At 35.7% G+C, this 22,187-nt stretch overlaps 1 protein-coding gene across 13 annotated transcripts in view; it reads right to left on the reverse strand.

Moving 5' to 3' along the window:
* Window positions 1–1,360: 1,360 nt before the first annotated feature.
* GPCPD1 (glycerophosphocholine phosphodiesterase 1) overlaps window positions 1,361–22,187 on the reverse strand; it is a 50,701-nt gene continuing 29,874 nt past the window's right edge. For 8 of the 13 annotated variants that reach the window (XM_081033391.1, XM_081033393.1, XM_081033395.1 and 5 more), the window contains 9 exons: window positions 20,087–20,179; window positions 17,889–17,966; window positions 17,164–17,203; window positions 15,290–15,351; window positions 13,293–13,358; window positions 11,752–11,888; window positions 11,111–11,246; window positions 10,525–10,685; window positions 1,361–4,821 (listed from right to left, as the gene is read on the reverse strand). In XM_081033391.1, the coding sequence (XP_080889517.1) occupies window positions 4,632–4,821; window positions 10,525–10,685; window positions 11,111–11,246; window positions 11,752–11,888; window positions 13,293–13,358; window positions 15,290–15,351; window positions 17,164–17,203; window positions 17,889–17,966; window positions 20,087–20,179 (963 nt within the window). In that variant the 3' untranslated portion in view covers window positions 1,361–4,631. Of the gene's footprint in view, window positions 4,822–7,399; window positions 7,481–7,888; window positions 7,943–10,524; window positions 10,686–11,110; window positions 11,247–11,751; window positions 11,889–13,292; window positions 13,359–15,289; window positions 15,352–17,163; window positions 17,204–17,888; window positions 17,967–20,086; window positions 20,180–22,187 lie in introns of those variants that run through there. The other 5 variants (XM_081033399.1, XM_081033402.1, XM_081033401.1 and 2 more) reach the window with 2 other exon arrangements.

The following is a 22,187-nucleotide window of genomic DNA, read 5'->3' on the forward strand; positions in this document are numbered from 1 at the left end:
ATGGGCAACTGACCTATCACATAATATAAAGTTATACTAATCACAAGTTTTCTGTTAAGAGTTAAATCATAGAAGATTCCTAGGTACACTTACTGAGACGCCGAACACTGGAGGAGGTGGGATGGGAGGAAGCAGGTTTGATGGACGGAAGAAAAGTATAGTTGAGGTACATTAAATGTAAGATGCTCATTAGACCTCCAAGTGGAGATGGATGTGTGAATCTGGAGCTTAGGAGAGAGGTCTGGGCTGAAGAGAGATACATTTGAAACCATGAGATGTCACGGAACATTTACTGGGCTTTTAGTTTTCTTCCTGTGAAATTATATAATTTGCCTTTGCAAGTAATTTTCAGAAGTTCAGCCATTTCATCAACAATTCTACCTTCTTAGGAAACAGGCAGAGGTATATTCAGATCAATCAAGTAGAGAATTAGAAAATTTAATCTCTGTACTTCTTTTATTATTCCTGTACTAAGACTACTTTCTTCATTATTTTAAAATCCACTTTCATTTTAATGTCACTTCCATTTAAAATGAATCAACTTTTCATATCCTACAAGGATGCAAAGCCTGACATTCAAATATCCTCTCCATTGTCAGGCCGGCGCCTTCATTCTCCCTGACCACACCATGAACAGTGCCCTAGCCTGAGTTCACAAAGGCAATGCCCCAAACTGGCTTCCCCACCACCCTGAGCCCCACCCCATCCTGTAAGGGCTCGAGAGCTTCATCAAGTCCTTGTTCCAACCCAAGACCTCTCTTCCTTATCTATAACATACTCACATGGTCTTAATCATATGCTCTCTTGCATTTTAAACATTTCAAATCTATTTCTCAAACTATATAAAATCACTAAGTTTATATCTGAATGAATTCCCACTCATGAACACCAAAATAATGCAATATTTCCAGTATATTTTGCTTTGTACCCAGAAAGTACATGATCCAAACCTAACAACACAAATCAGTTGTATCAAAATCTAAATTAACGGGACTCCACTGTCAACCTAGAGTACCAAACCAGTAATAATGTGACAAAATGCAGTCAAGCCACGAAGAGAAAGTGCCAAGGCACAAAGGGCAATGATGATCCATCAGAAGAGCCATCCCACAGGTCACACAAGTCCTATCCAAGGCAGCACTTTCTTCACTACCAGGCCACCAGCTGCAGGATTTAGGTGTACTGCCCCAGGAAGGAGCAAAGGCCTCGGGGGAAAAGCAGACCTTATTCCCATAACTCTCCCCACTCATCCCCCACACTTGTCCTCATTCAGAAAATTGCTTTATAGCAACCCATCAGAAATGTGACCCAACCAATCGAGGTGGAGAACTCCATGTGTAAAGATGCAAACACACATATTCCAGACAATATGGCTAAACATGCCATACAAGTTGTATTTATACTGTGAAACAATCCGAAGTAGGAAACTAGGATTGTTGCCATCACCATTTATTTATCGGGTTCATAACTAAGTATAGAGCACTACAGTACTGCTAGAAATGCAAAGTCCCTGCCCTTAAGGGGCTTACAATCTTATTAACAGGCATATAAAAAGTTGGCCTATAAGAAAGCATAAGCTAACAAATGCCACAAGAATTCAGAAGGCAGCGACTTTAAGAATACAGCATAGTCACGAAACCCAGTTCTAGTCCCAACATGGTAAGTCAGTTAACTCTGGGTTTATTACCTCAGCTGCAAAATGAAGTAGTGAGATTTATAGGCTGTCTGCATTTGTTTGCATCAAGATTCTGACCAAACAGTGAGGAAAGTTTTATGGAGTAGGTGGAACCTGAGCTGGACACTGAAGGGAGAGAGAGAGGGCATTTCAGACAAGGAAAGTGGGATTGAGGTAGGCAGGCGCATGGGGTTTGGAGGGGAGAACACAAGCATCAGAAGGAACGATGGGAGTAAAGTCTAGGGCTGGCTGTGGTAGCCCTCAGGCACTAGCGACACAGAAAAGAACTGCATTCCTCACACCTACCTGCAGTCAACAGTACATAATTCCAGAGAGTAGAAAATACTAGAGAAGAATGGCGGAGTTTTAGCAAACATTTCACTCAATTTCCAGAAAATATAAAATAATTCAACATTATATCTCTATGACATCAACAAACTACTCCAATTGTCAAAATGTAAACCAATTCAAAGTCTATATCTTAGTAAACATCACTAAATCTCTTAATTCAAAAGGATATTTGATATAAATTATATTATCCCAATAATTTCAACATTCATTTTCTCCTATGCTTCATTCACTGTGAAAATAAAAATGAGTAAGTCAAGGTCCGTGCCCTTGAAGGGTCCGCATCCTGGTAGGTGAGACAAGCATCACTATGCCTGCCTAGAATGTACTATGATGCATGGCATGACTAAGGCATAAACATACAGTTATGGGGTACAAACGATGGATTCATCCCTCCTGAAGGAGGTTCAGCAAGGCTCAGGGGAGAGGGTTGATGGCTAAAGGAGGAAACTTCTGCAGGGAGAAGGGCTTCTACGCAGAGGGCACTTGGCTACATGTAGACAGGGAGCAGTGGAGGAGCAGGGCATGGCCAGGGCCTAGCACAGATATAGTGTGGCTGGAGCAGAGTATACAGGGCAGCAACTAGTGATATGGAAGCCGGGACTTAGTCCTATAGAAGTGGGGAGCCACGGCTTGCTATGCTTTAATCATCTACTAACCCTGGTTTACAAGGTCAGGAAGAGAAAGAAAAGAAAGTGAGTGGTGAGGTTCTACCTGCAATCACTATAAGCTCTTCTCAGCAAATTACTCTGTTCAGGAAACCCATCTCTCTCTCCTAGTACTCCTCTCTTCCTTCTCTTTATGAATTGCAAGTTTTCAAAATGGAGCTGGAACTTGAAAGGCATAGAGAAGAGGAGCAAACAAACAGGACTAGAAATACACATTTGGCTAATCAAGGTCTGCAAATGAAGAAAACTAATTCTTTTTCAGGAATTTTCTAAACGTACCTACTTCACACCAGTGTTGGAAAATCTCATTCAAGGTGGAATAAATATATAGAACCCTTGCAGAAGACTCCATTCCTGAAACTATTTTCTATTAAATGTCTGTGTTACGTACACAATATCATAGGATCTTAAAGCCTATTGTCACACAATTAAGATCTGACCAAAATTCCATTGCTTGGCTTAAAAAATAAAAAGATACAATGTATTAATTCCAAGTCTTAGGTTCTCAGCTACTACCAAAATATGTCAATACATGAATAATTTGCCTAATGAGGAACATCCAGTAAAAGGTAGATGAAAATAAGCCATCCCTTTCACACAGATAGTAAATTCCAATTTTTCATAATAATATTATAGAACCAATTCTACAAAAGTAAAACCTTGAAATTTCATTTTATAATGAAGAATATAAATCTGTGTATTTTATTTAACATTCATTCTTAAATTACAGTTATGCCAAAACAATCTGCTTCTAATGAAAGAAACCTTAGCATAGCCCTAAAAAACATGCATATACATTTAGTAGGATTGTCTACATTTCTAAATAAATTACATGCATGATATACATTAACCAATAAAGAATACCACTATGAGAATTCAGGACATTTATTTTTCTGCATGGAGATTTAACTACTATACAACACACATACATACATACACACACACACACACACACACACACACTCAACAAACCCATAAAGCAACGGTGTGTAATAGGTAGTGAGAGAGACTTAAAATAAGCATATTTAAAATGCCTACAAACAGGCTTTTTTTTTTTTTTTAGGCAACAAAATATTTTCAGTCCTTGACACCTTCTCACACTCACCTAGCACCACAGATGCAAGGACTTACAGTAAACGTGTACAATCTCATGCTTAAAACTGAAGCATGCACTGAGTAGAATTTATACATAATGATCTACTCTACTAAGTATGCAATACATACTTCTGCTAATATATTATACATTAAATTACCCTGCAGCATTTTGAAATTTTAACATTTATGCAATACAACTTTTGAAAGACTCATGAAACAAGTTTTCAAGGATCACCTCAAGGCTGTTTACACAGGCATTGGTTTGATTAAGTGGAAAATGGCAGCAGCCTCAAGGTTCATACTGAATGAAAATGGTTTATGTGCATGTCAATCCATGTAAAAAATACATATATACACAGATGGCACAAAGATTTGTGCAGTTGGAATCACCAGTGCAAATGCATGCATTTGAGGTACTTATTTTTCCGTGGTCAGGTATAATTATGCATAGTCATGTTCCTCAAGTGCTAAATATTTCAGACCTGATTGAATGAAAAGATGTAAGAAGTGTAAATATGAGATATTTATACAGCTAATTTCAAAATGCTATGCTTTTAATGAACATTTGTTTAACATTATACGTTTATATATTTAGTTTAAAATATTTACCAATCAATAAATTTTCTCATTGTAATGAGATGACTGGTAATTATACCTGGCCAATTGATTTAAACAGCATACTTGAAATTTTAGCAAGAACTGTAGTGAAACAGTAAAATACTTCATTATTGCTTAATTGGACTGAGAAACCTAAAAGGCATAGACAAACAATGCTCAACGATGAAAAGTGAATATTAGGAAGAGTAGTGCATGCCCCCAAGTGAGTGGACACTGCCCAATAAAAACTAAGCACTCTCCACATTATCAATGCCATTGGCATCCACGTGAATACCAGGCTCCCCACACAAAGGTGAAGGACCAAAGCGGTTAACAGTGGGACACAAACAGCTTTTAAGCTCTGGCAATTCTTGCTTCAGGCGTTCCAACTGCTCCACTTGGAATATATTTGGCTGTTCAGGCATCCAATCATATATCCTATGATGAGAGAAACACAAAACACATAAAATAGGATAATTTTATGGTTTACTTAAGACCTGTCTGACTTAACCTTTTTAGAATTTGTTTACAAAATGCCTAGAACATCCGTATCACAAGCGTCCTCTTTTTTAAAAAGACGTAAGCATAAATTCTACTTAAAAATATTTTTCTTCTCTCTAGTCTTTCCAATAATCCAGAATAACAGCATTTCCTTTTGTACCCTGATGCAGAAGAGCTGATGAGAAAGCAATTGAATCAGAAAGAGAAATCTGTAGTTTACTAGTGATTCGTCAAGAATCTTCTCTCCAAGTCAATCAACTGGCAATGTCTTTTTTTTTTTTTTTTTGAGTCAGACCAACAGCTTTATTGAAAGATGAGGAGAGCCAAGCCCCCCTACCTCCCCCTTCCCGGTGTAGGCAGTGTCAGCCTCAAGCTTGGGGTATCTGGGCATCCTGCAGCCGGAGAGGTGGCAATGTCTTATTTTACAGATGAGAAGCTATTTAGAGCAGAGCTGGAATTCATACTCAGTTCTGACTTGAAAGCACGAAAGACCAGGATGAGATGAACTGCACACCCGTGTGAGAATTATCCTGGCGCTGTGTCGTACTGGCAGTTGTACCCAGAGTCAAAAGCAAATAAAAGCCTCATATGACGATGGCAGCACTAGCACTGTAGATCAGCAGAGAAAGGATGGCCTTTCATGTCTTAATGTGAAAACGAGGCAACTTTTATGAGGTACTACAGGAGAATCTTTATGACATCACAGTCGGAAAGAATTTCTTAAACAAGATAAAAATATGTATTAACTCTATTAAATATTTGACTATATTAAAACAAAGGCTTTCTGTTAAAGATATGTGTGTGTATATATGTATATATATATGTATGTATGTGTGTGTGTGTGTGTGTATATATATATATATATATATATATATATATATATATATATATTTACACACACACACATGAAAAGTGACTTCTGGGTCAAGGTATTAGACTGAACAGAACATCTAATTTTACTCTCTCCCTATATCCTGTTAAAAATAAAACAAAGGGATTTAGAAAAAAAAAAGAAATCCATGAATATGGGAAAAACCAGAGACACAGCAACAAAGTTTTGGAAACTGAAAAATAGATGATCACAAGCCAGTAGAAGAACAACGAGTTAAAAGCAGCACCAAATTGCTCTGGAACTGGGAGTGAAAGGGAGAGGAGCTAAAAAAGGGAGGGTGAGGTGAAGGTTTTGAGCAACAGTAAGCAGCTCCCTTCCTGCTAAGTGGCTGACTTAGCAGCGCCCTCCCCCCCACCCCCCATGACCAAGGTTGTTTTGAGAATTGAACAGGAAATCACCTGTGATGGAGAACAAGACCAGGTGAGGGCTGGGGCATTTTACAAAACCACCGTCAGCACCAGCGGAATTAGAGACAGTTCATACACATAACCAACGCTACACAGAGATATGCCCTCCCTTTCCCAGCTCCCTTCCCTCACTTGATTCCAAGAACCCTGGCAGCCAGACCTGGATCCTCCATGTACAGTGTATGAATTATGTGATGAGCAATCTCAGCAGCCAAAAAGTGAGGTTCTAAACCTACTGACATCAAAGGTACGACGACCAGCTCATTCCATAGTGAAATCCAAGTTAATACACTCAGAACTTCCAACAAGCTTTTTAGATTCCGAATGCTTATCAGGAGAAGCAAAGCAGCCAATGATTTCGAAACATCTGAAGACAGCTTCTAACATGTAAGATAGTGAGCAAAAGATAAGAAAATTCCAAAAGAATAAACATAAAGTCCTTAATGCGTTCAGGGAAATAGTGCTTTCACTGAAGGAAAACAGGATGTTACATATACAGAAAAAGAACATTAAAAGAAAAAAAGACAGTTCTTGGAAATTAAAAACACAATAGCAGACGTGAAAACCTCAACAGAATGGGTGGAAGATAAGGTTGAGGAAATCTTTCAAAGTGGAGCAAAAATACAAAGATAGAAAATAGAAAAAGATAAAGAGTTAGAAATCTGGCCCAAGACTGTATAATATGCAAACGAAAATATTTCTATAAAGGAAAAAAAAACAAAACAAAAAACCCCCAGAAAAATGGAAGGGACAAAAATCAAAGAAATAATTCATGAAAATTTTCACATCTTCAAGGACATGTATCAACAGACTGAGCTACCAAGTGCCCAGCACAATGGGTGAAACCAGACCCCACCACGACCCAACTCTATGAAATTTTAGAACACTGGTGACAAAAAGAAGACTCTCTTCTCCAAGCTTCCAGATAGGAAACAGAAATCACAAGTGAGGGAACAAGAAATAACATGGTTTTACACTCAACAGAAATGCTTTTATAATTCTAAAGAAAAATGATTTCTAGCATGGAATTTTATGCCCAGCCACAATACTTATCTCTGTGTACACTGGATTGCAATGTAAAATGCATTTCTAACTGAGTTGGGGTCAAAAAGGTTTGAAAGTAATTGCCCTAGAGAAACTTCACACATGTAATCTAAGAGACCTAGTCAACAATGTTTACGGCAAATGATTTAAGAGTAAATATTTGGTTAACTACCTCAATGTTCTCAAATAGGGTAAACTGGTAGAGACATCCAGCCATGAATGCTATACAGCCACAAAGATGAACGGATCATAGCTACATGCAACAAAAGTACAAATAAAGATTAAAGCCATTCAAAACTACATGGTATGTTGAGCAATATGGTATGTTGAGAAATAAGAATTTAAAACATTTTTAAAGAGAATATTAACTGCTTTGATAAGCAGTTAAATCTGAGGGAGGAGATTAGGAACTAGAGTTAGGGAAAGGCACGTGGGGGACTTGAAAATCTAATGATAATATTCTTTAAACGTGGGTGTCTTGTTAGTGTAATTTTTTAAATCATTTGAGCACAGTAATTTTTTTAATAAAAAGAGGGGACATTGCCCAATTTATTCTGAGGCAAGTATTATCTGCATACCAAAACCAAACCATTAGAGAAAGGTAAAGGCTATGTTATTATCATAAATGCAAAAATGCCAAATATCAGCAAATCAAACATACCAGTTTGTATATCACAAAACCATGATGAAATGGAAATCTATTGTGTATTAATGCCTTTGTAAAAGAAAAGAACAAATTAGTTTTGATAAACTAACATACCCATCCTCATCACAATTCTCTCCAATGTAAGATGAATCAAAGGCTCTGAATCACTAATCATTCAAATCTTCTATACAATGTCAAAATTTGATAATGAAAAAATTATAGCATAAACACATTAAATACCAGCAGAAACAGCTAAAAAAATTAGAGCACAGGAACTCAGCTAGAGACAATGAAAAGGATAGGTATACGGGACTGCTGGTTTTTATGGTAAGCCTCACAGAATTATTTACATTTTGAGATATATGTATATACATATACATATATATGCATATAACATACACACACATAAGCAGTCATGCATACATACGTATGTACTTCTTTGATTAAAATACAAATAAAACTTTCAAGGGTAAAAACCAACTCTAACACAATCCACCTCACCTGTCACCAGACCCTAGCAGGAGCCCAGTGCTGGGAGTCTCCTCAAAATCCTACACACCTTCAACACTGTTCTACATGATTCATGCTCTAGCCTCAGCCTAAAACACAAATCCAGTCAAAGCGAATTTACCCACACTCACAATCCAGCTCAATCCTTCCTCTTTAAAATGATTCTTATTGACACCAGGCCTGGAAGAACTCTTACCACCTTTTATATCACATAGCTACTTCCTGTTCTCCACTACATCTCAGTATTTGGCTCCAACCAAGTAAGGCCCTGGAGATAAAGTATATGCCTAAAATTGTGCACCCTACAAAGTCATACACAGTATAACCTCACAATACATTTTCTTGCCTGAAAATATTTGCAATCATTCTTTCGTCTTCCTCAAAATAATATTCTTCAAAAATTTGCTAAAGCCAATACTTCTTTCAAATTGTTAATTTAAAATTTCAATTTTCCCTTAATTAATCGAAATTTGTCTATTAAAAAGAGCTCTGAACCATGCAACTTATTGCAAAATTAACAAAATAGTTAAGAAGGACAGCAGGCATTATCTGGGCTGCAATTTTAAAACTTGACTCAGACAAAATAGTGAAAAGAATAAGAAAGTGACATAATTTTACAGGACAAACAGTAGTATGAACTAAATCCAAGGAAAGTATTTTTTAATGCTTTTTAAAATTATTTTTTAAGATTTCATCACTTACTCTTTGCACGATGCTGCTCAAGTACTAGCAAATAATAACATCCCTTCTAACCGCCCAATTTCTTTGTTGTAAGCAATTTTTTCACCTTTCAGATTAGTGGCTCTTAAGCTTATATCATAAAAAAAAAAAAGAAAAAAAAATGATTTGTTCAACAAATACAGAGGGTGCCAAAAAAAAAGTATACACATTTTAAGAAAGGAAAACTGTATTAAAATTGTAATACTCCATATATACTGATAAAGATGAATACAAGTCACGTTTGACTTCTACAATTACAAGAGGTGCTCAAAGTGGTTACCATCAGTGTCCAGACACTTCTGATTATGGCGAACTACTGCTGAGCAACGCTGACCAAAGTGTCCACTTGTATACATTTTTTGGCATCTCCGGTATTTGAGCTCCTACTCTGTATCACACATTGTTTTAATCTCTGGGGATACAGCAATGAAACGAATAGGCAAAGAACCCTGCCCTCACAGAGCTTATGTTTATGTGGATATATTGGGGGCGGGGGAGGTCAGGCAGAAAATAAACAAGTAAAATATTATATGTGTATGGGTGTATCTGATGGTGGTGGTAAATGCTATGGAGAAAAGACAGGAAGTGCACTGTGAGTAGAGCTTGTTATTTGAATTAGGATATTAAGGGAAGGCTTTACTGAGAAATTGACTTTGCGGGAGAGGTAAGGGCCTGGAAGTTTCATCTAAGTGACATGGAAACCAGTGGGAGAGTTTTAACAGGCTCCCTCTGGCCGCCGTTCTGAGGACAGCAAGCAGGAAGGCATGGGTAGAAGCAATCATCAGTGAGCAGGCTACTTCAATAATCCACATGAGAAATCAGGTAGCTTAAGGAAGAGTGACAGCAGTAAACATGGTGAGTAGATAGATTCAGGATATATTTGAAGATGGAATAAACGAAATTCTGTATGACTGGGTTTGGGATATGAGATAAAGAACAGTCGTGAAAGACTCCAAGGATTTGGCTTGAGAAACTGGAAACACAGAGCTGTCATTTATGCTAAAACCAGGAAGAACAGGTATTAATAAATGGATATAAAAATGTAGAGTTAAGGGGAAAGGTATGAATTGGAGATATAAAAATTTAAGAATATATAAAGGCATGAAAAGCCACAGAATTAGATGAGATCACCAAGCAAGTGGTGTAGATCACCAAGAAGAGGTCTGGACAGACAGCCACCCCTATCCACAAGATGCTTCAGTTTATCTGGCTTAGGGCCCAGTCACCTGCGTTTCTAATAAGCTTCCCAAGTGATTGTGTTGTATTCCAAAGTTTAAAAAATTCCACCGACAAATGTTAAGATAAATTTCAGGCTGAGCTATAGAATTTTAATTTTACCAAGTTTAATATTATTTATAACTTTATATGAAAGCTAACTGTTTCCTAACAGCCCATGAAAATTTTTCATGACAAACAAATACCTATCATAAATTAGACCATTAACTCCAAATTCCTTCAATTTCTTTCTGTTTTCGGGGTCGTTGGTGTCATCGCCCCAGCAGAATATGACTAGTCCCTTAGCTTTTGCCTCTTGAATGTAGGACGGGTTTCTGAGCAGGTCTTCACTATGCGCATTTATCCCCTAAAGGAAGAAAAATAAGGTAGTCATGAAACAGTAACTTATTAACTGTAAATGCTAAACGGTAATACTCTAGATCAGTACTCTCCAAAGTAGAGTAGGCAGGGAAAGAAAATGTGACAGCTTTTTCTTACACAATTTATTTTATCAAACAAGTTTACAGTCTAACCATTTTAGATGATTCATAAAATTCATTCAGAAAACTAAACTACAAAACTTACTTAACCTAGGCCTGCAAGAAAATACATATTTTTTTTCATGTTACTGTTTTTCATTCTGAGATGTAATACGCTCATTTTTCAGAACTATCTGCTGGTTATGCATAGGTCAAAACTAACCAATTAGATGTGTAATGTAACACGACACTTTACTACTACTCTAAAACATTTTTTAAAAAATTAAAATAAAAAAATTGAAATATAACTTACCAGCAAATTTTCAAACTGTGCAAAGCTCATTGCAATAGCAGTTGTCCGAGATCTGAGGTCCATAAGTTCAGGATAAATATCAGACTTTCCTTGAGTCAAAAATAATATGGGATATTTATTCTGCTTGTGCCGAACCCTGAAAAGGACAATTTAAACAATACTTTTCATTGGGGAGATAATTATAATATATTCTATTTTGAAACTTTAGAAAATACTAAATATATGAAGAAAATGAACATCAAAAAGGCATAATCCCATTACTGAGATATAACCACCATCAACACATACATACATACTGCCTTTCGGTCAAAATAGAAAAAAATGTAATTATTCTATACAAGAGCTAAAATACTCTCAGAAATGGGCAACAAGAAAGCCCTTGGGGGCTTACAATTTGGTAAGAAAGATATTATATGCAAACAGAGGGCATGAAGCGCTAAGACGCAGTGAGTGCGGAGTTCACAGGAGTAGAGGGCATCCCAGCAGGTACTTCTGAAGGGATGTGAGAATACACATAACCTGACTGAGAGGACAAATCAAGGGTGAAGTCTGGACACTACCCCATTCCAACCATAATCTTTGTACCCTAAGTCCTAGCTACAATCTAAGAGTATAGGAGAAGAAAATAAAAGAATACTCACATTGTGCAAATATCTGCATCAAATGAAGAAAACACTATTCTCCTCTTCCCAGAATTTTCTAAGACAGTTTTTAAAATGATATCCAAAAACAGATTCATGTCAAAATATGTTGATAAGTTACCATCCCACATTCCATCCTATGTGGAAGAAATAAACAGAGAAACAAAAGCCATTACCTACCCTAGAATCACAGTGCTAGAAAAGAACCTTGAGAAATCTAATCCAACTCTTATTTTACAGATGAGGAAAGCAAAGGCCTGAAAAGATGAAGTGACTTGCCCAAGGTCACACATCTACTTGGTGACAGTGCAGCTATCAAAATTCAATAGACATACTTATACACAAAATACAATTATACCATCAATAGATTTTTGCTATAAGTTAACAAAAGCTAAAACTCTGGAAATTCACAATCTACTATGACTTTTAAAATATTATAAACTCGATAAACTATAGGACAAAAGGACTCTACTTCATTTGCTTATTATGAAAAACCCCTGGTATAATAATTATGAATTACCAGTTAAAAATCTCATTCTTTGGATCTTAGGCATATGAAGTACCCTCAAGAATAAAAATAATTCTCTAAATATAGCTAAAATACCAAGAGTGTCGCTGATATTCAAATATTAAATATTATAAATATTCATGATTAAAATAAATCTAAAAGCTCAGAAAATTAAAAATCACTTATTAGGAAAAACCTGGTTGAGCACTTACTATGTTAACTAGGACCAGTTTATCATAAATGGTTACTTAGGAGGCATGGTTTGAGGGCAGTTATAGATTATTCTAACGAAAACAAATTGGGATATTGTTCCAATTGCCTAATCATGATACCTGAATTAACTGCTTCCAATGCTCCCCACCCTAATCAACCCCCTTACCATGCATTCCATTCATTTACACATATCCCCATCTGATACATTCAATAGTTAACTATTTCCTCCGACTGGAATGTAAGTTCCAGGAAGACAAGGCTTTATTCTGTTTTGTTCACTACTTGACCCCAGGACCCAGAAAATGCCTGGTCCATAGCAACTTTTCAATATATCATTGTTGAACAAAAGAATGACTAAATCTGGGAGTGATTTAAAACACATTTGCAGAAATTTCTTTTCCTGGTTAATTATTACTAGCTACTGTCACTTACAGAAAAATGCTTAGGAAGTTATTTAAGATATGTGTTTAAATAGACAATTAGAAAACAAAAACTAATCAGTTATAGAGTTTTGACTGTACAGAGTTCTCACTGTTCACTTTATAAGTATGCCCAGAAACCATCCATATAAATGTGCACATAAAATATATATAAATAGAAATTTCTACTATAATACATTCATCACTACTTTTAAGTACTTATAAGTTAGCATAAAATATGCTTTAATAAGTAGGTCTAACAAGCGCTGTGCTTGCGGGAAGAAGCCACAGTAAGTTTTCAGTTTCACCTATTCCATTAAAACAAAGAGATAGGAATGAATGCATTTAAAGAAACGGGGGTGAGGGGAGGAGAAGAATGTGTTACATATAGAATTACTTACCCTTTGTTGGCAGATCCACTTTATTTCTATGTTAAACCCTACGTCTTCTGGCAAAGACTCTAAAACCTAGAGTTTTGTTTGTTGGTGGTGAATTTTAGTTTGTTTTTGGTGCGATGAATGGTAGTGTAAGAAAAAAAAGGAAAACCAAGTTATTACAAAAAGCAACCTATAAGAAAACATATAACTTGCAAGAATAAAATTTGGTGCCTTCAGCATAAACCACTATCTTTTCTCATACTCAAACTGACAATCTGGTTGATTAAGTTAAATAAGAAAGTCAAAAGAAATCAAACAGCGAAAGCAGTACTCTTAGGCACTGTGGTAACTGATCATTACTACTACAAAGATGGATCATTAACCTAAAATCCTTTTCACCATTACTACTGGACATTCGAAGTGAGCTGTAATAAGTTAGGCAACCTCATGGATTTAAGACGACATTTATTATATTTTCTGAATTTCATTCAGGTATGTCAATCTATTATATGAAGACATGGTTATATGAAAATCCATGATTTCTATCTTGTTTTGAAGGTAGTGATGCTTAACAAATACCATGCTGTATGGAACTCTTTGAAAAGATGTTACTGGCAAATGGCAGAACATACCAAGGCTCATAAATAAATAATGCTATAACTATATAAATGAACAAATAATATGGTGTCAACTTATCTAAACTATATAGACACTTTGCAATAAGACCATTTTAGCAGCATAATGAGAAAATCACATTGAAAATATGAAGCCTGGTTTATTAACCTACAAAGAGCTGACTTGTTTAGTTTTCAAACATGAAGGCCAGGCAAATGCATAAATATGCTCAGGGCCAAATAAATTTGAAACAGATATGTTTTTAACTTCAATTTATTTCAAAAGTTTAGAAATCATTTAACACGTATAATATATATATAATATTTGGTTTGATAACAGCAAATAAAGCATACTAACAGAACAACATAATTGTAAGAATATAATCTGGGTGTCGGTGACCTGGGATCTAGCCCCGAGTCTAAACTAACCAGCTACACGAATTATAGCAACGGCAAAGTGAGTGAATAAATGAGTATGTGTGTTTAACTTATCTGGCTAAGTAAATGTTGTCAAACCAACTGTTTTTCCGATCTATGAAATCACAAGTCTAGGAATCATGAGATTTCTAAGAACCAAATTATTCAGAATTTGGACTAGAAGGAATGACTTTACTTAGCTAGCTTCAAAAATACCTGAAAAATTGTTCAAATCATGTTATAAATGCACTACGACAATGTCCATTTTAGGAGCTCTCTTGTAGCATCTGTTTTGTAGGGTGGATTAACATAATCATGATAAAGTGAAATGACCTATTTTTGCCTAGGATCTACTGACATCACCAGAAAAAGGCAATGAAGAAAAGTAGAAGTTAGGAAATGGAGACAGTAGGAACAAAAGCCAAGGTGAGTGTCTGGTGTCCATGTAGGCTTTCCTGATGTTGTCAAAGGGATTCAGGTTTGAATTTTCTCTACTTTTAAAATCTTTATTCTAGTTTTTGTTATACTTTTTCAGAGTGAATTCTTGAAATTTGTGTCTCATTTTAAGTAACCAGGATACTTAATTTCTTTGGAGAATCTCATTTCTTTCCAAAAGCTATGAACAGTTTAAAATACTGTAAAAAAACGCCTCCCACCATTGCAGCTTCCTCTCCCATACCCTTTTACATGCCCTCTCCTTCCTGTTTATATACAGAAATATGTGAATTTCCTAATTCATATTAAATTAACCCATGGAGGTGGGAATTTTTATTCATTTGAGCAGGTTTAAGTTACTCTTTAAAAAAAAAAGCAGCATAGATATACCACATAAAAATGTATGTTCTCTGAAAAGCATTAATGATGACAAGTTTATATTAATGTTGTCTTTGACATAAACTATTTAGTGCCCATTGAAGAGACCAAAATTAATTATTCAGATAAAACAGAATTAATGAGATAGCCTTGCCCTAGTTTTCCTAAGGAACTTACCATCTTCAGAGAGGGAAATGGCTGATTTTCAAAAAAAGAATTTTCTTCTTCAACCAGAGATTCTGAAATTTTAAATTAGATAAAATACCATTGTATCACTAAGATCTTCCTAAATTCTTTGGCCAAAAAAAAAGAGATGCTGAAGTAATTACGAGATTCTTTCATATGTATTATTTTTTTGAAGGCGCTTGTATTTACTGCTTTTAACCATTAAATCCCCATTTTTTAAATAAGCATTCTTTATAAAGACTAGTTTGCAACATTTAATAGAAGCACCACAGTTAGTGGCCCCAAAAGTAATTATTTTCTTATAAAAGTTGTAATATCACTTTCAAAAAGTAGTCACAACCAGTGATTTGTTATTTCTCCATGTAAATAAGAGCTATGCCACCTTGCTAAGACTTCTATTAGAAATACCAAAATCAGCTCAAAAGTTAGAAATTAAGAGAATTTATAGCTACTAAAGTTACCATTACCATTTAATCAAAATAAATCACATCTCGTGACACACAAGAATTTTTTTCCAAGAGAAAAATTAAATATCAAACGTTCCTTTCCTTAAAAAAAAAAATCCCATGTATTAAAAATTCAAAGAAAATCATGTAACATTCTCTAGTTGAATAAATTAAAGGTAAAATTCATTTTACTATGAACAGTCATGAACTATAAGCCTATTAAGTCATATGTATGCTCTGGGGATAATCTTTGAAGTCTTTAGGCACTTTACAATTTCTTGACAAAGGCATCCCAACTATCCTGTTATCACAACTGCAGATGTATATCTAGTGAGTACCTACTATCTACAGAGTACTGTAAATGTCTTGGGGAATATAAAAAAATTTTCCCATCTTCAACTAGGTTTACTTTCTAATTGAAGAGACAGGACATATATAAAAATAAAGGGTTAAAAAAATGATACAGGGACTGGCCCAGTGGCTCAGGTGGTTGGAGTGCCATGATCCTAACACCAAGGTCGCTGGTTCGATTCCCACATGGGCCAGTGAGCTGCGCCCTCTACAGCTGAGATTGTGAACAACAGCTCTCCTTGGAGCTGGGCTGCCATGAGCAGCCAGAGGTTGGCGTGAGTTACCGCAGGCTGCTGTGTGCTGCCGCAGGCTACTACTGTGTGCTGCCAGGAGCGTCCGGTGGCCAGCGTGAGTGGCCAGCGGCCATCATGAGTGGCTGGTGCTGTCGAGAGCTGCCGTGAGCTGCTGTGAGCGGCCGACCGACGACTGGTGACCGACTTCCTCAGCTGGCAGGGAGAGCAAGGCTCCTAATACTAGCATGGGCCAGGGAGCTGTGTCCTACACAACTAGACTGAGAAACAACAGCCTGAACTAGAGTGGGGGGGAGATGGAAGAAAGGGGAACAACAACAAAAAAAGATACACTAAACTTCAAATGAATGGCACAGACTATTAAGTTTCATGGCAGTAAAAAAGTAAAGTGGAATTACAAAGGGATTTTGTAGGCAGGTAAACTACAAAAAAAGTAACCTGCCCAAGGTCACAACTGATAAATGTTAGAGCTGGATTCAAACTCCTGGTTCTGGAGCCAAATTCTATGCTTGATATATATAGTCTCTACTTTGTAATGGTAAGAATGTTGGAAAGATTGGTATTAATAGGCACAAAATTATAAAGAACTTTGATCATCAAACTAAGAAAACTCATAAAACAAAAAAATCATGGTTACTATACACATGACACATGCACTTGAAGATTCATATAAGTTAAAGCCTTCATGTCTATAAAATTGCATTTGGATAGTCCAGTATTACATTCATTAAAATGACCAGAAAATGTTAAAATGGATAAGGAAATACCATATATATGCTAACTATGAAATGAAAAGTGTTTCCAGATTGGTACATACCTTTCACATCTTTAGATTTTAGTGCAGTCACATGAGTGAGCTAGAAAACACACACACATAAAGCAATCATTTACAAAAAGCTTTAGTTTATAAAGATGTGGTTAACATTGAAAAGCTAGCAAGTAAGAGAAAACTATAAAATGTAGAATTATAAGTTTAATAAGAATAACCACTAACAACGGTATATATTTTATATATTCATACATACACATAAGATCATGATCAAATGCCCAAACAGGGAAGAGGAATGTAAAAATTCTTAAGTTAGGAAACTGTTTATACTCAATCATTTATTTAGGTATCTCATGGGAATAGGAAGAAGGATCACGTAAAATTACAAAGATCTTAGTAACATATGTATAAAACCAATAATAGCATAAAAAGCCAATTGTAAAATAGTGACACTTATATAAAAAAGGGCTAAAGCAGACCAGAGGCAACCTAAGATTATGCATGGGAAGGGTTAGCTAGTCCCTATGGCCTCCAAAGACTTATAGCCTAGCCCCAACACATATGAAAAAACCAGGGGGGTCCATGGAAACTGTTAGAGAAGACAGATGGAGTAGCACAAACCCATTCTTCCTAATAGAACAGAAAACCAAAGCATATGCTCTAATGCATGCTGAATATATCGTCATCTCCATGTGCAAAGAGAACATTACCATATACACAAGCACAGAGTCTTAAAAGTAAAAGGTAATTTACATTTTATGCATTATTACTACCTTTAACAACTGGAGTTGGTCAAATGTTAATTCCTTTACTGGAATTTCAAATAATTCAACTGGATCAGCGTCAAATTTCTGAAAATAAAATAAAAATGGGCCCCAAATTGTTACTGAATGTTTACATACAGACCTAATATCTTAATTTACAGACCTAATATCTTAATTTATTGAATGATGAAAATAATTGATTGCTGGCCATGGTGAGTCCTTCTCACCTAATACCATCTCCCAGCTGTTAAATTCTGGCTTTTGTTTTTAATGTAGGTGGTAGTGCCTGGAAGAAAAAACAGCTGGGAGGAAGCTATGGTCCTAAAGACACTGAAAACAAAGCCAGAGTCAGTCATTTCCCCTACTTCCTGCCATGCTGTGTATATTATATTTGCCATATACGATGCTACGTGACTAGGAAATCAACATGCAAGTACTATGTAAGGATTAATTTCTGTCAATAAGTAGCTAAACTTTTCTAAACCTTTTAAATTTAAGTTGGGTTAAAAAAAAGCCACAGAAATTGTAAAAAAAAAAAAAAAAAAAAAAAGTCTGATTACCTACAAGCAGTACTACTTAACAGGAAGTCTATTATAAATGTTTTCCCCATGAGCAAAACTGTTTTATTAGATTTTAATATCATATCAAATATCACATTGTTTAGGCACCTCTAAAGAAAATAAGTTAATGTACCACTAATAAATCATCAATCCAACAAATATACTAAAATCCATTACTTTTATATTCATTCATGTACATATGGTATGAACATATGCATAGTTTTTCTGGGGGAACACATAAGAAACTATTAAGGAAGTGTGACCAAAAAGAAAGGGGAAAGGAAGATTTATATTCATTTCATAATCTTATGAACTATTAGTTTAATTGGAAAATACCAGCTTGAAAATTAAAACTAAAAATATATACAATCTGTCATTTTCATTCCCCAATTAACTTATCCAGATTCAACTGAAGAACAAGACAAAGTCTGCTGAAAAGATGGGATCGGTAACACTCTTCAATTAATTCTCATAGATTTTTTAGAAATTACAACTAGATTCAATAACCTTCATCTTGGTTAGTAAGGTCCTTTACCACTCCACTCCTCGTTTCGCTTTAATGTTTCCCCACAGCAAAAATAACCTGCTCCCTTTCTACTGTTATTCTACTTCTGTCATCAAATAGGTGCATTTCCTTCCCTTCCTCTCCTAACACCAGTTCACAAGAGGTGAGGGTCCCTTTTCTATACATCAGAGTAATCCAAACCCATATGACTGATTAGATCCACTAGCAGACAGAGCCAGGAACCCTGTCACCTACTTATACTACAACAGGCAGTGTCCGCTGCAGTGTTATACATGTTAGCCAACTAGCCTTAACTTTAAATCAACTCCGTGGAAAATGATACCTAATACACTTTTAAAGAAAATGCCAAGTGAACCCTCCTAGTTTAAGTATCTGAGAAATCACTTGGTTAATTTGTATACTGAAGTTTAAGCGCTACACAATTATAATAAGTGTTATGTATACAACACTTACAATTTTAAAGCAATTATATGCATTTTCAAATCTCCTTCTGGACTTTCTCCTCTATCATGCCCTCCTCTCCATTCTCACTGTCTCCACTCCAATTCAGGTTTACCTTACCTTTGGCCCATATTACTGTCCCTCTTGTCTCTATTCTCTGTCCTCCAGATATCGAAATTTTAATCTAGAAGTTTAATTCTGAATATTTCCCTCTTGGCTCCAAAGTCTTTTATATTTCCCTAGCTCCTAAGTCTAATCCGCTTCTCTGAGGCCCTCCACTATCTGAACCCAAAGCACTTTTCTAATTTTATTTTTCACTGTAGCTCTTTCTACTTTAACCAAATCATACTAGCTTATTAATTTGAGGAAAAGCTTAAAGTAGAAATAAAAGGGAGCCTAGAAAACAAACACTCTTAATAACTTCCTCTCCTACCTCAATATAAAGACAGTGGCAGACTAATACAGAAACCACCTAGAATGTCCTTTTGTTAAATACAAAAACCAATTCAGCAATACTGAGACCCTACTCTAGGACATTAGTATTCTTGTCTCCTTACTTTCTCAATGTTGTAGGAGCTTCAGAGAGGAAGGGACTGGCAGTAACTTACCAAGAAAATGAACTGGCCGCTCTATGTAATAAATAACTACATATATTTTTTAATGAAAGAATTTCAACATACCTTTTTCATAGTCAAACAACAGGTGAGATCATGATACACCACAGGCACAAAATCTTTTGAAAGATGTACGTCAAATTCTACAAACGCTGCACCCTGACAGAAAGAAAGGAAATATGTATTTGAAAAACATTATCTGGCCCACAGTACATCTAAAACTACAAGGCTATAGAAATGCATTGTTCTCTATAAAATAACAGACCTACACACAAAAACATAAAACTTCTTCATGAATTATTTAATGCTACACTTTAAGCTTTTTCTAAAAAATAATTTCTTCTCTTAAAACAAGTATTTTCCATTCTTTCCAATCACACAGCAATTTTTTCCTGGAAAAAAAATGGGCACTGATTCACTCGCACACACCCCGGACCCCTCTGTGGCAGTCAACAGCCTTCACAGGTGCGTCACCTCTACGACTGCTACTAACAGAAATGGAGCTTAACAGGAGCCTGCAGCACAGAGCTACCTCACACCTTGTTGCTACCTTAGCTGGACAGCTGGACCTCAAAGATGAGGTGGGAAAAAATAAGCTGTAGTCTCTTAGCTCTGCTCCTTGGTGCACTTAAGCAGCACACCAGAGCCATTCTTAGCAAAACCTCAGTTAACAAAGAGGAAACGATAATTGCTGCTGAAAAGACAGAGAGAACAGAAATGGGCAAAAAGAATGACGCAGATGACAAATTTCCCAATAGCAGACTAAATAGAAGAAAGGAGGACAAGATTAGAATTAAGGATATTTTTAAAAGTCAGATCCATTCTGACATGTGAATTAATCCAAATAAAAACTGAGAACATAAACTGAGATACAAATTTGTGCATTCACTGAAAGTAAGCCAGCTGGGATAAAACTTAACAAGATTTCAGAATCCTGTAATCTTACTGTGGCCCAGAGAAGTACTGTGTAAGAATGGATGGATACATTTCCACCCCTTGCTCGACTTGTGAGTAAACATGGATGACAGGTTAGAATCAAAGGAGGTGAGTTACTTGATGACTTATGAAGCAGGAAATAAGCTCAACTCCTTCTATTACTGTAAACACAACAATAACACAAGCTATTTCTACCAAAGAAAACAAACCCCACTACCTCTAAATAGTTGCAATGATTAAACATATTAAGTTTTAGCTTTCTAGTTTATATGTTTAATTTGACATGATCACAATCCTTTAGGAATATTTTATTAAGAGGTAAAACTTGATCCCAAAATTCATGTGTGAGCTTTAGGAAATAGCACAGACCAAAACCTCGTCAAAGATATGTTTTAACATTAAAACAAACTAACCATTAATAATTAACATGGATCTAAAATGTGATCCATATGAGTTACAAAGGATTTCATCAGAATACAGAAGGGGTTAATGAAATCCTCGCTCAAAAAACAGAGACCCTGCAAGTTCTTTAACAGGGATCTTCACATGTTTACAGCTAATAAAACAATGTTTAGTTAGAATAGCTAGCTACAATGAACTAAAACAGGTTCCAAATAATGAACTACAACCCAATACTCATAGATTTAATATTATCCTTTCAACACAAAGACAAAACTATCCACTATTAATATTTTTTAAAAAATAAACAATTACAATAATCAAAGATGCCATGAATTATAAAATGCATCATTATTGTATATACCACTAAGAGGAAAAAAAACTGCTAATCAAACCATGATGAAAAGTTAAGAAAGTTGTAAAACCCATCCCAATTTTAGAAACATTAAAATATGAAAAACGTATGTTTTAGAATGGATGTTTGCCCATTTATAAGTGATAAAGTGAATATAAGATGAATCAAGTTTACTTGCTGAACTATTGTTAAGAAAGCAAAGTTTAAAGCATGTGGAGGACACTGTGGGAAAAGTGGAAATAAAAGAATAAGATGTTCCTCCATTTCCCACTAGTTTAACTTTGGAACATATGGTTTTTCAATCAGGTACAGAGGAGTGGGAGGAAGGACAGGAATCTCAGATTCTTGATTAAAAATGCCAAGCTGCAGCTGCTGAAAAGAACTAAAAGCTAAAAAACAGACTCTAACCCTTTATAACTGGATAAAAGCAGTTAAGAAATTTAATGTAATCCAGTTGGTATGCAGGATGTAAACTGA

The sequence above is a fragment of the Rhinolophus hipposideros genome (assembly GCF_964194185.1).
Source record: "Rhinolophus hipposideros genome assembly, chromosome: 22".
Lineage (NCBI taxonomy): Eukaryota > Metazoa > Chordata > Mammalia > Chiroptera > Rhinolophidae > Rhinolophus > Rhinolophus hipposideros.